Source organism: Lolium perenne, chromosome 7, assembly GCF_019359855.2.
Source record: "Lolium perenne isolate Kyuss_39 chromosome 7, Kyuss_2.0, whole genome shotgun sequence".
NCBI lineage: Eukaryota > Viridiplantae > Streptophyta > Magnoliopsida > Poales > Poaceae > Lolium > Lolium perenne.
This window is the reverse complement of record NC_067250.2, coordinates 322,380,882-322,394,310: the sequence shown is the minus strand read 5'-3', so window position 1 is coordinate 322,394,310 and position 13,429 is coordinate 322,380,882. Positions and strand designations below refer to the sequence as shown.

The window sequence follows — 13,429 nt, the reverse complement described above, 5'->3', positions numbered from 1 at the left end:
TGGCAGCGACCGTGCGTCGATGCGTCTTCTCAAACGCGCCAGCGACTGCAAAGCTGCGTCGCTTCGGCACTCTGCGCCATGTTAATGGCGACGATGCCTCGGCTGTCGAGCGATCGCCCACCTCCGCCAACCACGTTAATGGCGACGCCACGCGTCCCGCGGCTACCGCATGCCGCCGGCCTATATAAAGGGGGCGCGCGTTCTTCTTCCACATCCACTCCTCCAAAGAATCCCTAGCCGCCACAAAGCTCGACCGTAGCGCCGCCTAGGTGTTCCTGCGACGCAGCCAAGCCCGCGAGGAAGTCCATGGCCGGTCCTGGTGGCCGGCGAGGCGGTCGAGGCAGCGGCCCTGTGCGCCCCTATGGCCGGGGCAGGGGCCGCTGTGGTGGAGCAGCTACGACCCAACGCTTGCCGTCGCCTGCGCTTTCCTAGTCCTCGCAGGAGGAGCGCTGCTTCGAGTTCCTCCTCTGCATCGACGACGACCCACTCGCCATCAAGCGGCTACCGGACAAGTTCGCCGAGTTCGTCGACGGTGTCGAGCCGGCGCAGTTGCAGCTACGGGAGGCCAGCTGCAACTTCTGCCGTTGGACCGTGGAGGTCCTTTTCGACGGGCAGGGCAAGATGTACCTGCACACGGGGTGGGACAAGTTCGCCCGTGACCTCGACCTCGAGCCCGGCTGCCAGCTCACCTTCCTCTACGAGGGGTACGGCGAGATGATCGTCAAGGTGTTTGACGACACAGCCTGCCGCAGGCACTATCACCAAGATCTATGAGCGGTGGCGAGGACAAGATCATCGTCCTTGGCTTGGGTGGTTGCAGTGGTGACGGTGAGGTGGTGGATGTGGGGAGCGGCAGTGGCGGATGGTGACGGAGTTGCGGAGGCGGGGGAGAACGATGACGAGAGCAACACTGCCGTAAGAGGGAGCGCAGCTAGCAGGCTGGCCGTCTGCTAGGTAGTATGGGCAAATCCGTGGACATGTCCACTTGCACCCTGAGGCGAGTGGGATGATTTCGCACGCGAGCAAGGGCGTAGTCTGCATCGGACTCCGTCTGCACCGCTGCCGCCAGCGCCTATGCGGGAAGAGGAGCAAGCTCTGCAGACATATTGCCGGCCAGCCATCTCCGCCCCGCTCCGTCCACCTCCTAAGCCCCGCTCCGACACCCTCGTCCCGCACCAATCTGATGCCCCGCGTGGGCGGCGCACTCCGCCCTGCGCCGGTCGGCTCTTCCACAAGCCCGTTTGCGTCCAGCGGGACGACGCATATTTATGTCCGTTTGCGTCGGGCACGGACACAAAAAACGTCCGCATGTCCGTATGCGTCTGCCCCTTCTCCAGCGGCAGGGACGCATTTATTTGACCGCATGCGTGATTAGAGAGGAGAGAGAGAGGAAAAGATTATGTTTGTGTGGCTAGAAATGGACGCATGCGTGATTAAAGGAGGAGAGAGAGGGCTGCATGCAGCCCAACCGGACACAAACGGACGCGCGGACGCGTCCGCGGAGACGCATTCCTGACGCATATTTGATCCACGTTTGCGTCAGGACGGACACTGCGAACGTTTTGCGTCGCCCCGCTGGAGAGCGTTTTTTGTCCGCGCATACGCAATACGGACGAAAAACGTTCGTTTGCGTCATCCCGCTGGAGATGCCCTGAGTCTGGAGCTTCCTTCTCTTCCCGCGGTCTGCGTCGCTGCTGCTCTCCCGAGGCGTGTCTAAGTGGGACAGATAAATGTTAACTTTGCTGCTGGGTAGTGCTGACCGTTAGATAGAAAACGAACGCTGGATTTAAAACCTCTGGGCACGGCGTGCCCTGCCCACGTCAGGGCACTGGATCTCAGTCCACAACTCTCACCTATCCTCTTATTGGGAAGCCTGAGTCAAAAGCTCTACAGCTAGCTAGCCAGAAAACACTAGATAGAGTAGAACATATCAAGAGTTGGAAAGTGTAGCCCGATCATCATGGCTTTCAGTATGTTATCAGCTACAGCCATGGCGCTGCTGGCGTTCCACCTCACCGGCGTTGGAGCCTTGGTGCCACCGGCATACTGCACGAGGGTATGCGGAGGAGTGAAGATCCCTTACCCGTTCGGCATCGACATTGAGGATGGGTGCCAACTTAACGAGACCCAGTACCGGCAAGGGTTCTGTTAGATAATGTATAGGGTTATATATGCTTTCTCTATGCTGTATTCCGTATACCGTACAATATGTGTATTGGATACGTCTCATGTACTATGTCTACCCCTATATAAACACGAAACCCGTACGAGTCCAAGTACGGTTCCCACAATAGTTTTGTCATGGTATCAGAGCCACCTCTTCCGTGACCTAGCTGCTCTACGATCGCGCCGCCGCCGCCGCTGGTAACAGTCGCCGCCGCCGCCACAAAACAAGCCGCCGCCGCCACACATCTCTGTGCCGCCGCCGCCTACAAACTCTACACCCACGATCCAAAACACAAGCCAAAACAATTGCTGCCGCCGCTTCTTAGCCGCCGCCGCCTACAAAACCCTACAAGCCAAAACAAATCTACGTCTACGACAACGCCGCCGCCGTACGTGTTCGTGCCGCCGCCGCTTCAAGACCCTTCAGGATCATGGCCTCATCGTCATCCTTCTCCGCGACTGCCCTCGCCGCTGCACTTGGCGCCCCTCCAACCCAGCTGCTCACGCGGGAAAACGCCTTGGTATGGAAGGCGTTGGTTGTTCCTGCACTCCGTGGTGCCCTTGTGCTTGAGCTCGTCGAAGGCATTGACAAGGCCCCTGAAAAACTGCTCGAGGTTGAAGATAGCAATGGAAAAGCATCCACCGTCCTAAACCCCGCCTACACCACCTGGATTGCTCGTGATCAACAAGTTCTTCGCTGGCTCGTGAACGCTCTTTCCCCAGATGTTCTTGCTCATGTCATTGGCCTCGAATCCTCTGCTGAAGTTTGGGCGGCCATTAACTCTCATGTTTCTGTCTCGTCCAAGTCTCGTGTGCAACACCTGCGGGCAGCGCTCATTGAGACCAAGAAAGGGGACATGTCGGCTGACAAATACTTCGCCAAGATGAAGACACTTGCTCAAGAGCTTGCTGCTGCCGGCAAACCACTTGATGATGATGAACTTGTGTGGTATGTTCTGAAAAATCTTGGTGAAAAGTACAAATATCTGGTCACAGCAGTCCGTGCCAACCCAAACACATCCCTGTCCGACTTATTCAATCAAGTACAGTCCTTTGATCGCATGGACAAAACTGATGAAGACACTAGTTTCACCTCCTCTGCTCATCTTGCTCGCCGCGGTGGTGGAGCTCCTTCACGTGGCCAGGATCGAGATGATCGCTGGCGTGATGACCGTCCACGTCGTGATGATGGGCGTGGGCGCGGTGGTGGTGGTGGCCACCGTGGTGGTTACCAAGGACGTGATGGAGGAGGATACCAGGATCGACGTCGTGACAATGATCGTCGTCGTGATGCAGATAGGCGTGATGATGGTGGGCGCCGTCGTGATCGACAGCCCACCCGCTATGTTGACACCACATGTCAAATCTGTGATATTCATGGTCATCCGGCTAAAGATTGTTGGTGGCGCTATGGTGATGATCGTCGTGATGGTGATGATCGTCGTGACAGTGGAGATCGTGGACACAAGGATGCCAATTTTGCCTCTCATGGGGTTGACACAAATTGGTATTATGATACTGGCGCTACTGATCACATCACTGGTGAGCTGAACAAGCTCTCCACTCATGAGAACTACAATGGCCGTGACCAAGTCCGCACTGCTGAAGGAACAGGTATGCATATTAGTCACACTGGTTATTCAACTTTACGCACCCCTCATGCTTCTTTTGATCTTAATGCTATACTTCATGTTCCTAGTGCCTCAAAAAGCATGCTCTCTGTTTATAAGTTCACACTTGATAATCATGTCTTTATTGAGTTTCATCCATTCTTTTTTGTCATTAAGGATCAGGCAACACGAAGGGTCCTGTTTAGAGGTCCCTGCTATGGAGGCCTATACCCCTTGATGCCCATCTCTGCTGCGTCCTCCAAGTATGCATACATCACAATAAAGCCGTCGTCTTCTACATGGCATCGCCGCTTAGGACATCCATCTTCATTCGTGGTTCAACAAGTGCTTAGGAAAAATAAAATAGCTTACACACCAGAGAGTACTCCGTATGTTTGTGATTCTTGTCAAATGGCCAAGAGCCATCAGTTGCCATATCCTACATCTAGTAGTAGATCTACTGTTCCTCTAGAACAAATTTTCTCTGATGTATGGGGTCCTGCACCTCTCTCTGCTGGAAAATATTCATACTATGTAAGCTTTATTGATGATTTTAGCAAGTTCACATGGATTTATTTACTTAAAAGCCGAGCTGATGTTTATCAAGTGTTTCTCAATTTCCAACAATATGTTGAGCGCAAGTTTGATAGGAAAATTGTTACTATGCAAACTGATTGGGGGGGGTGAGTATGAAAAACTCAATGCCTTCTTTCAAAAAGTTGGTATCACTCATCATGTATCTTGTCCCCATGCTCACCAACAGAATGGTTCGGCTGAAAGAAAACACTGCCACATAGTTGACGTTGGGCTAGCCCTCCTAGCTAATGCATCTATGCCTCTTAAATATTGGGATGAAGCATTCCTTACTGCCACTTTTCTCATAAATCTATTGCCTAGCAAAGTCATCAATCTTGAAACTCCAGCTGAACGTCTCCTTCACACCAAACTAAACTATGATGCTCTTCGTGTTTTTGGTTGTGCCTGTTGGCCTAACCTTCGCCCTTATAACACTCGCAAGCTTGCGTTTCGCTCCATTTGATGTGTTTTTCTTGGTTATAGTCCTCTTCATAAGGGAGTCAAGTGTCTTGACATGTCTACAGGACGTGTGTACATTTCTCGTGATGTGGTGTTTGATGAAAATGTGTTTCCTTTTGCATCTCTACGGCCTAATGCCGGTCCCCTTCTTCGCAAAGAAATTCTCCTTTTACCATCTTCTACATCTATTTCTCATGAGGGGGCCTCTAATGTTGATAACCATGTGCCTATTGTGCCTGTTACTAATGTGCTCCAAGTTGCAGATCATGCTATTGAAAATTTCAGGGAAAATGATGATGAAATTCCTGCTGAAAATGAATTTGAAGATAATTCAGAAGATGACGAAAATGGTGCGGAATCTGATGCTGATTCTGCTGCCACCTTCGATCCCGAGGCTGATCTGCCTGGTGCAGATTCTCCCGCCCTCGGGTCGCGTGATGCTGCTCCGACTGCGTCCGCTGCACACACGCCGTCGTCCAGTCGCAGTGCGCCATCTGGCTGCTCCTCGCCCACCGTGCATGCGGAGCATGCTCACCACACGCCTTCGCCCAGCCCTGCAGCGACACCGGGCAGCACCGAGTCTGACGCCTCCCTGCCGCTGTCGGCTGTCCCTGACGTGTCCTCCGGATCGTCTGTGGGCAGCGCTGGTGGGGGAGCTTCTGTGGCCTCCTCGCCGCCTTCTTCACCAGATGCTACACCTCCACGGTCGCCTCGCACTCGATTACAGAAAGGTATACGACAGCCTAAGCGGTACACTGATGGTACAGTAAGATATGGTATGTTTTCTTCTACAGGAGAACCATCTAACCTTTCTGAGGCGCTTGATGACTCACACTGGCGCAAAGCAATGGAGGAAGAATATAATGCATTAATGGAAAATAAAACATGGCATCTGGTTCCTCCAAGCAAAAGTAAAAACCTGATTGATTGCAAGTGGGTGTATAGAATCAAAAGAAGAGCTGATGGATCCATTGACAGGTACAAGGCAAGATTAGTTGCTAAAGGTTTCAAACAAAGATATGGTATTGATTATGAGGATACTTTTAGTCCAGTTGTTAAAATAGCTACTATCAGAATTGTTCTTTCTATTGCTGTGTCTCGAGGTTGGAATCTCAGGCAGCTAGATGTCAAGAACGTGTTTCTTCATGGTGTTCTGGAAGAGGAAGTATATATGAGACAGCCTCCTGGATTTGAAGCTACACATGCACCACATTATGTCTGCAGGCTTGACAAAGCTTTATATGGTCTGAAACAGGCTCCAAGAGCATGGTATTCCAGATTGAGTTCTAAGCTGTGTGCACTTGGCTTTACACCTTTCAAGGCTGATACATCATTATTTCTTTTCAACAAGTCAGGCATTGTTATATTTGTTCTTGTCTATGTTGATGACATCATAGTAACAAGCTCTTCTAACTATGCTGTTTCTGCTCTTCTACGAGACTTAAATAAGAACTTTGCTATCAAGGATCTTGGTGATCTACAATTCTTCCTTGGAATTGAGGTAAAAAAGGTAAATGATAAGTTTCTTTTGACACAAGAGAAATATGCTACTGATTTGCTTAAGAAAGTTAGAATGGAAGATTGCAAATCTGCCCCTACACCCTTGTCTACATCTGATCAGCTGTCTCTCACAAGTGGTACACCTCTTGGTCCTGATGACTGCACTCAGTTTAGAAGTATTGTTGGAGCACTTCAGTATTTGACTCTGACACGTCCTGATTTGGCATTCTCTGTTAATAAAGTTTGTCAGTATCTTCATGCTCCAACTACAGAACACTGGACAGCTGCTAAACGTATTCTTAGATATGTCAAGGATACAGTGAAGCTTGGTATCACGTTCACACCTTCATCATCTACTTTTCTGAGTGCCTTCTCTGATGCAGATTGGGCAGGAGACATTGATGATAGGGGGACTACAGGAGGATTTGCTGTGGTTGATGATAGGCGGACTACAGGAGGATTTGCTGTGTTTATTGGACCCAATTTGGTTTCTTGGACTGCAAGAAAACAGGCTACAGTATCTCGTTCTAGTACTGAAGCTGAATACAAAGCATTAGCTAATGCTACTGCTGAGATAATTTGGGTGGAGGCTCTTCTTACTGAACTTGGAGTCAAGTTGAAGCAAAAACCCAGCATATGGTGTGATAATCTGGGTGCAAACTATCTTTCTGTTAATCCTGTGTTTCATGCCAGGACAAAGCATATTGAGATTGATTTTCACTTTGTCAGAGAACGGGTTGCCAGAAATCAGCTAGCAATTCGGTTTGTTACAAGTAATGATCAAGTTGCAGATGGTTTTACAAAGCCACTTCCAGTTAAGAAACTTGCTGAGTTCAAGCGTAATCTCAACCTGTCAACAGGTTTAGATTAAGGGAGGCTGTTAGATAATGTATAGGGTTATATATGCTTTCTCTATGCTGTATTCCGTATACCGTACAATATGTGTATTGGATACGTCTCATGTACTATGTCTACACCTATATAAACACGAAACCCGTACGAGTCCAAGTACGGTTCCCACAATAGTTTTGTCAGGTTCAAGCTGGCCTGCCGAGACTTCAACGGGGGCCGCGGCAAGAGGCTATACTACTACAACAACGAGTTGCTCGACATCTCGCTGGAGAATGGCCAGGTCCGGTGGCTGAATAACATCTCCTCCTACTGCTACGATACCACCACCGGGGGTATGGAGGTCAAGAGCCCGCCCGCGCACCTGGACTTGAATGGCGCAATCTTCAGGCTCTCCTACACCGCCAACAAGTTCACCGTCATCGGCTGCAACACACTCGCATACGTCGGCGAGACGGCCAACGTTAGCTCCTACACGGCCGTGTGCGGGGCGTCATGCAAGAGCAGCAACCTTCCTTCGCTGGCCACCGGCGCCTGCGAGGGGATAGGTTGCTGCCAGACGGCGATCCCCAAGGGGCAGGAGAACTACCATGTTTGGTTTGACCAGAACTTTACCAAGGAGCCGGAGAAGGGCATCACCAACTGTAGCTACGCAGCCCTGGTGGAGGAGTCCAACTTCACCTTCTCGGCGAGCTACCTAACTTCGCCGGCGTTCATGGACACCTACGGTGGGCAGGCGCCTCTTGTGCTGGATTGGGCTGTTGGTACCATGGCCGGGGAGACGTGCGAGAAAGCCCGCGCGAAGCCTGAGTCGTACGGTTGTGTTAGCGACAACAGCGAGTGCGTCGACTCGCCCATATTTGGAGGTGGCTACTTCTGCAACTGCTCCCAAGGATACAAGGGAAATCCATACCTTCAGTTTCAAGGCGGATGCCAAGGTACTACATGTATTAATCTATACCTAATAATAAAGGAGCTAAGGTTTCTGCCAAATTTTTCGTCCAACAATTTTTAAGACCCTTTTACCCTTCCACCAAACATCATATAACGTAGAGTACCACGTACCGGTTCGTTCGTTCGTTCTCTTTCTTTTCACAAGCAACCGAACGAAGGAACGCCCGCACACGAACCGAACGAATGCCCGCGTCCACGCCGTCAGCGTCTGCACGGGCGGAGACGCTCCAGGCCGCGTGCGTCTGCAGGGGTGGGGGCGACGCTCCATGCCGCGCGCATCTGCAGGGGCGCGCTCTGACGGCTCCTAGAATATGGCCCCCGTCGAGTTCGTCCTCCCGTCAGTACATGTTCAGGCGTGAGCGTGAGAGCACATTCCCGGAGATAGAGACGTCGAGGAGGACGTTGGAGAGACGCCAGGGAAAAGAGCAGCCAGCGGAGGTCGGCGTCAGCCGAAGTGTAGCGGCGGCGCGGCTGGTGTAGCATGGCGGCGGGGGTCGGGCGCGGCGGAGGCGGAGCAGAGTATGACAGGCGGCGGAGCGCAGGCAAGTGGCGTCGGCCGGAGGCGGAGCTAGCAGCGCCGGCGACGAGAAAGCGTGTGTGGCAGCGCGGGTTGGGTCTTGCGTGTTGTGTGTTGTGAGCTGAACCTGGGGAGAGATAAGGGAAGGGATAGGATTGGAGGGGCATCGGTGGCTGGACCTGGATTGGGCTATTGGGCTGGTACGGTTAAACAAAGTTCTCTCCCTGTAGAATAGATCGGTGATTGGTGCTAATAATAATCCCACCTCGCTTCTTCACATCGACTTCTACCTATTCATATACGTTGTCAAGTTGCAAATCAACAAGGAAGCAGCACAGATTGGGGTTGGACTCAGGTCCAGGAAGGAATTCATGTATGACCCTTGCTAATGTGAGCTAATTGTCTTTCGAGTCAGAGAGATTGCGGCCTAGAGAATAACCCGCATATAACGACCCTAATCGAACGAGAGCAAGCGGATAAGAGGCGCTCAGGTGCGGGAGCGGAAACGAAGTCGGAGGCAGACGTCGCTCGCGCACCACATCCCGCGGGAAACCGGATACGTCGGGTCGGCCGGACGAGGATGGGGGGCGGAGCTGGTTGCCGCGCTGGAGAATGGTAGGACAGGGCCGGGCGAGGATGGGGTGCAATTTCGGACATGTATGTAACTCTTTGCCTGATACTTCTCCCTGTCTCACATAACTAAGAAAAGCATTCTAAATTGTTAACTGAAGGTTATTAAAAATTATTTAGTCAGAGAACAATACATATGATCCATATATATTTAAAAATTGTTGCGTCATATCGTAAGTTTCCTAGAGACTAAACTATCCATTTGCACTAGAATAAAGATTACAATTTATTACGGAAGTAACAATTTGTACATATCCACCTATTATTTTGTCCGCATATGATCCCTTTCAATCTTCCAAAGCCGCCAAGCTTGCGGTCCATCACAGTTCAACGCATCCGTGGCCAGCGACCTCGCTATCTTTGTCAACCTGCCACTACTACCTAGCGCCCTATTTCTCGCGTACGAAGGCCCACCAGTACTAGCCAGTGCCTTATTCCTCGAGTACGAAGGACCACTGGTATAGTGGGGCTCCCGGTGCAACGTACGGGCACTTTTGCTAGTTATGTATAAATTCAATGTTCCAATCTTTAGATGCAAGCTTTGGTCCACCAAAGTAGGGGTGGGCAAAATACCGAACCTTGTGAAACCCCGTTTGTAAAATCAAGTTCATTTTTTTACTTCACATTTTTATTCTCCACTCTGAGATTAGTACAAAACAAAAATGAATTAAGAGCATCTCCAGTCGCGTCCCTCAGAAAACGTCCGGCACAAATGATTTGGGGCATATTTAGGACCGCGCCGGACAGAAAGAGACCCTTCCCAGCCGCGTCCCTCAAACAGCGTCCGGATGCATGCATTTTAATAGAGGGGACCACCCCATGTGAGAAAATTAGGTGAGAGAAAGTGTGGGAAAAGAGAATGACATGTGGGGAGAAGAGGCTGCATGCATGCGTCCGGACGCTATTTTTGTGCCCGGCGTCCCCGGTAGAGACTCTGTACATAGAGTCTCTACCGGGGACGCCGGACATAAAATGAGGCGCTATTTAGCTTTGGGGGACGCGACTGGACCGTCTTTTTCTCCATTTCTTGTCCGCCGTCATTTGGGGGATGCGACTGAAGATGCTCTAATCCTAAAACCGTTAAGACCGTCAAACCGTGTTTGCACACCCTTTAAAGTACCACCTACCTCATTCTACCAAATTTTGCATGCAGCACGGATTCTAAAAATGACAGAAGCAAATACTGATTGAATTTGATTGTTGTTCAAAAAAGTGCCTGTAAATTTTGGTGGAAAAAAGAGAAAATTTTGCATATAACTTAAATTTTGGCCAAATGGAAAAGTTTTGTAGGGTGAACTATTAAAATTAATCACCTTTGTATGCCACTTGGAAAAGTTTTGTAGGGTGAACTATTAAAAGCAATCACCCAATTAGACCTATAATCTCTCTTTCATATCCATTTTGACCTTTGGCAACCCCATGTGCTAGTGAGAGTAATCATTTCATTCGAAATAGTGGGCATACGTCAATACCAAGCAAATCATTTTCTTTAGATGCCAAAACTTCAGATCAACCTGCCTAGTCTTAGCCTGGTTTATTTTCGAAAGTTTGCATTGACATGTGGGCCTGCTGTTGGAGACACTATTTACAGTGGATAATGTAGGGATTCGTTGCATAGAAAACAAAAAATTTCCTACCGCAAGAACGCAATCCAAGCCAAGATGCAATCTAGAAGACGGGAGCAACGAGGGGATGATCAAGACTAACCCTTGAAGATTTCCAAAGCCTATAAGAGTAGGCTCTTATTGCTGCGGTAGACGATCACTTGCCGCTTGCAAAAAGCGTAGAAGATCTTGATCACAGTGCCACGATCAGGCAGCACCTCCGTACTCGGTCACACGTTCGGTGTTGATGAAGACGACGTCCTTCTCCCCGTTCCAGTGGGCAGCGGAAGTAGTAGATCCTCCTTGGAATCCCGACAGCACGACGGCATGGTGGCGGTGTTGATGGAGATCTCCGGCGGAGCTTCGCTAAGCATATGCGGGAGAGGTGGTGGAGGAGAGGTAGCTAGGGTTTGGGGAGAGGGGGCTTGGGCACCGGCCCTCAAAGGGGTGCGGCCAAGGCTAAGCCAAGAGTGGCCGGCCACCCTCCCCTTGCCCCTCATTATATAGGTGGAAGCCCCAAGAGTTGTGGTCCAAGTCTTCGAATAAGACCCCAACACCAAAACTTCCCAAAGGTGGGAAACCTACTCAAGGGGGGAGTCCTACCCAAGGTGGGACTCCCACCTTTCCTTGAGGTGGGGCTGGCCGGCCACCAAGGTGGAGCCCACCTAGGACTCCTCCCCCTTAGGGTTTGGCCGGCCATGCTAGTGGAGTCCCTCCGGGACTCCACCTTCCATAGTGCCGTTCTTTCGGACTTTTCTAGAACCTTCTAGAACCTGCCATAAATGCACTGGATCATTTCCAAACTTGGAATATGACTTCCTATATATGAATCTTATTCTCCGGACCATTCCGGACCTCCTCGTGATATCCTGGATCCCATCCGAGACTCCGAACAAAACTTCGAACTCTATTCCATATTCCATATCTACTTAAACGACATCAAACCTTAAGTGTGTCACCCTACGGTTCGTGAACTATGTAGACATGGTTGAGACTTCTCTCCGACCAATAACCAATAGCGGGATCTGGAGATCCATAATGGCTCCCACATATTCAACAATGACTTAGTGATCGAATGAACCATTCACATACGATACCAATTCCCTTTGTCACGCGATATTTTACTTGTCCGAGGTTTGATCATCGGTATCTCTATACCTCGTTCAACCTCGTCTCATGACAAGTACTCTTTACTCGTACCGTGGTATGTGGTATCTTATGAACCATTCATATGCTTGCAAGCTATTAGACGACATTCCACCGAGAGGGCCCAGAGTATATCTATCCGTCATTGGGATGGACAAATCCCACTGTTGATCCATATGCCTCAACTCATACTTTCCGATACTTAATCCCACCTTTATAACCACCCATTTACGCAGTGGCGTTTGATGTAATCAAAGTACCTTTCCGGTATAAATGATTTATATGATCTCATGGTCATAAGGACTAGTTAACTATGTATCGAAAGCTTATAGCAAATAACTTAATGACGTGATCTTATGCTACGCTTAATTGGGTGTGTCCATTATATCATTCACATAATGACACAACCTTGTTATTAATAACATCCAATGTTCATGATCATGAAACGATGATCATCTATTAATCAACAAGCTAGTTATACAAGAGGCTTACTAGGGACTCCTTGTTGTTCACATAACACACATGTATCAATGTTTCGGTTAATACAATTATAGCAGGTATGTAAACATTATCATAAACTCAAAGATATTATAATAACCATTTTATTATTGCCTCTTGGGCATATCTCCAACAGTCTCCCACTTGCACTAGAGTCAATAATCTAGTTTACATTTGTAAAGATATAACACCTTGGCCTTCCGGTGCTTTATCATGTTTTGCTCACGGGAGAGGTTTTAGTCAATGGAAGAACCGTATGTATTTTTGTAATTCATTTGCGTCTCAACGCATCACTCATTTCCAAATGAGTCGGCATTAAATATGTTTGGTCTTCTGGTGGAACCTTAATTCCGTGGTCTGAAATATGTCACTAATATTGTCACACACAATATAGCTTCAAAGTTCTGACTCTGTCGGAACTACACCAAGCTCTCAAAGAACCTCTTGAATTAACATCCTTTGCCATTGTCAAAACAATGACATACTCTGCCTTCTTTTGTAGAATCCGTCACAATATTTAGAACTCTTCTAAATCTAGCATAGACAACTTCTAGCTCATTGTGCTACCTTTTAAACAACACTTAGTCTAATTTGAGATTGAAATTTTATTTTCATATGTGACAAAACAAATATCGGTGCAACACCTTACAGTAATTTGTTTGTCATTTCTCCATACAAAACTATATATATATCCTTGGTTCTTCTTAAGTACTCAAGAATATTCTTACTGTTTTTCAATGATCATCACATGAATCATTCTGGTACATGCTCATAACACTTTTTAGAGCACAGGACATCTGATTGTGTACATATTATCCGTGATCTATAATCACTCATGTGTTTTTACTCATTGAGTGTCAGATACACTTAAGTCTTGTTAAAACTTCACATGACAAGAACATTTTCTTAATATTTCTATA

General features: G+C 48.9%; 1 protein-coding gene across 1 annotated transcript; it reads left to right on the top strand.

Annotated features, from left to right (window-relative positions):
* Positions 1 to 1,990: 1,990 nt before the first annotated feature.
* LOC127314956 (wall-associated receptor kinase 2-like) lies at positions 1,991 to 8,594 on the top strand. Its single transcript, XM_071824440.1, has 3 exons — positions 1,991 to 2,142; positions 7,347 to 8,098; positions 8,260 to 8,594. The coding sequence occupies exons 1-3, from the start codon at positions 1,991 to 1,993 to the stop codon at positions 8,592 to 8,594; spliced, it is 1,239 nt and encodes a 412-aa protein (XP_071680541.1).
* Positions 8,595 to 13,429: the final 4,835 nt, after the last annotated feature.

Coding starts and splice junctions, on each gene's coding strand:
- LOC127314956 (XM_071824440.1), top strand. CDS start 1,991: ATGGCGCTGCTGGCGTTCCACCTCACCGGCGTTGGAGCCTTGGTGCCA. Junction 2,143..7,346: donor GAGACCCAGTACCGGCAAGG/GTTCTGTTAGAT, acceptor TAGTTTTGTCAG/GTTCAAGCTGGCCTGCCGAG. Junction 8,099..8,259: donor GTTTCAAGGCGGATGCCAAG/GTACTACATGTA, acceptor TCTTTTCACAAG/CAACCGAACGAAGGAACGCC.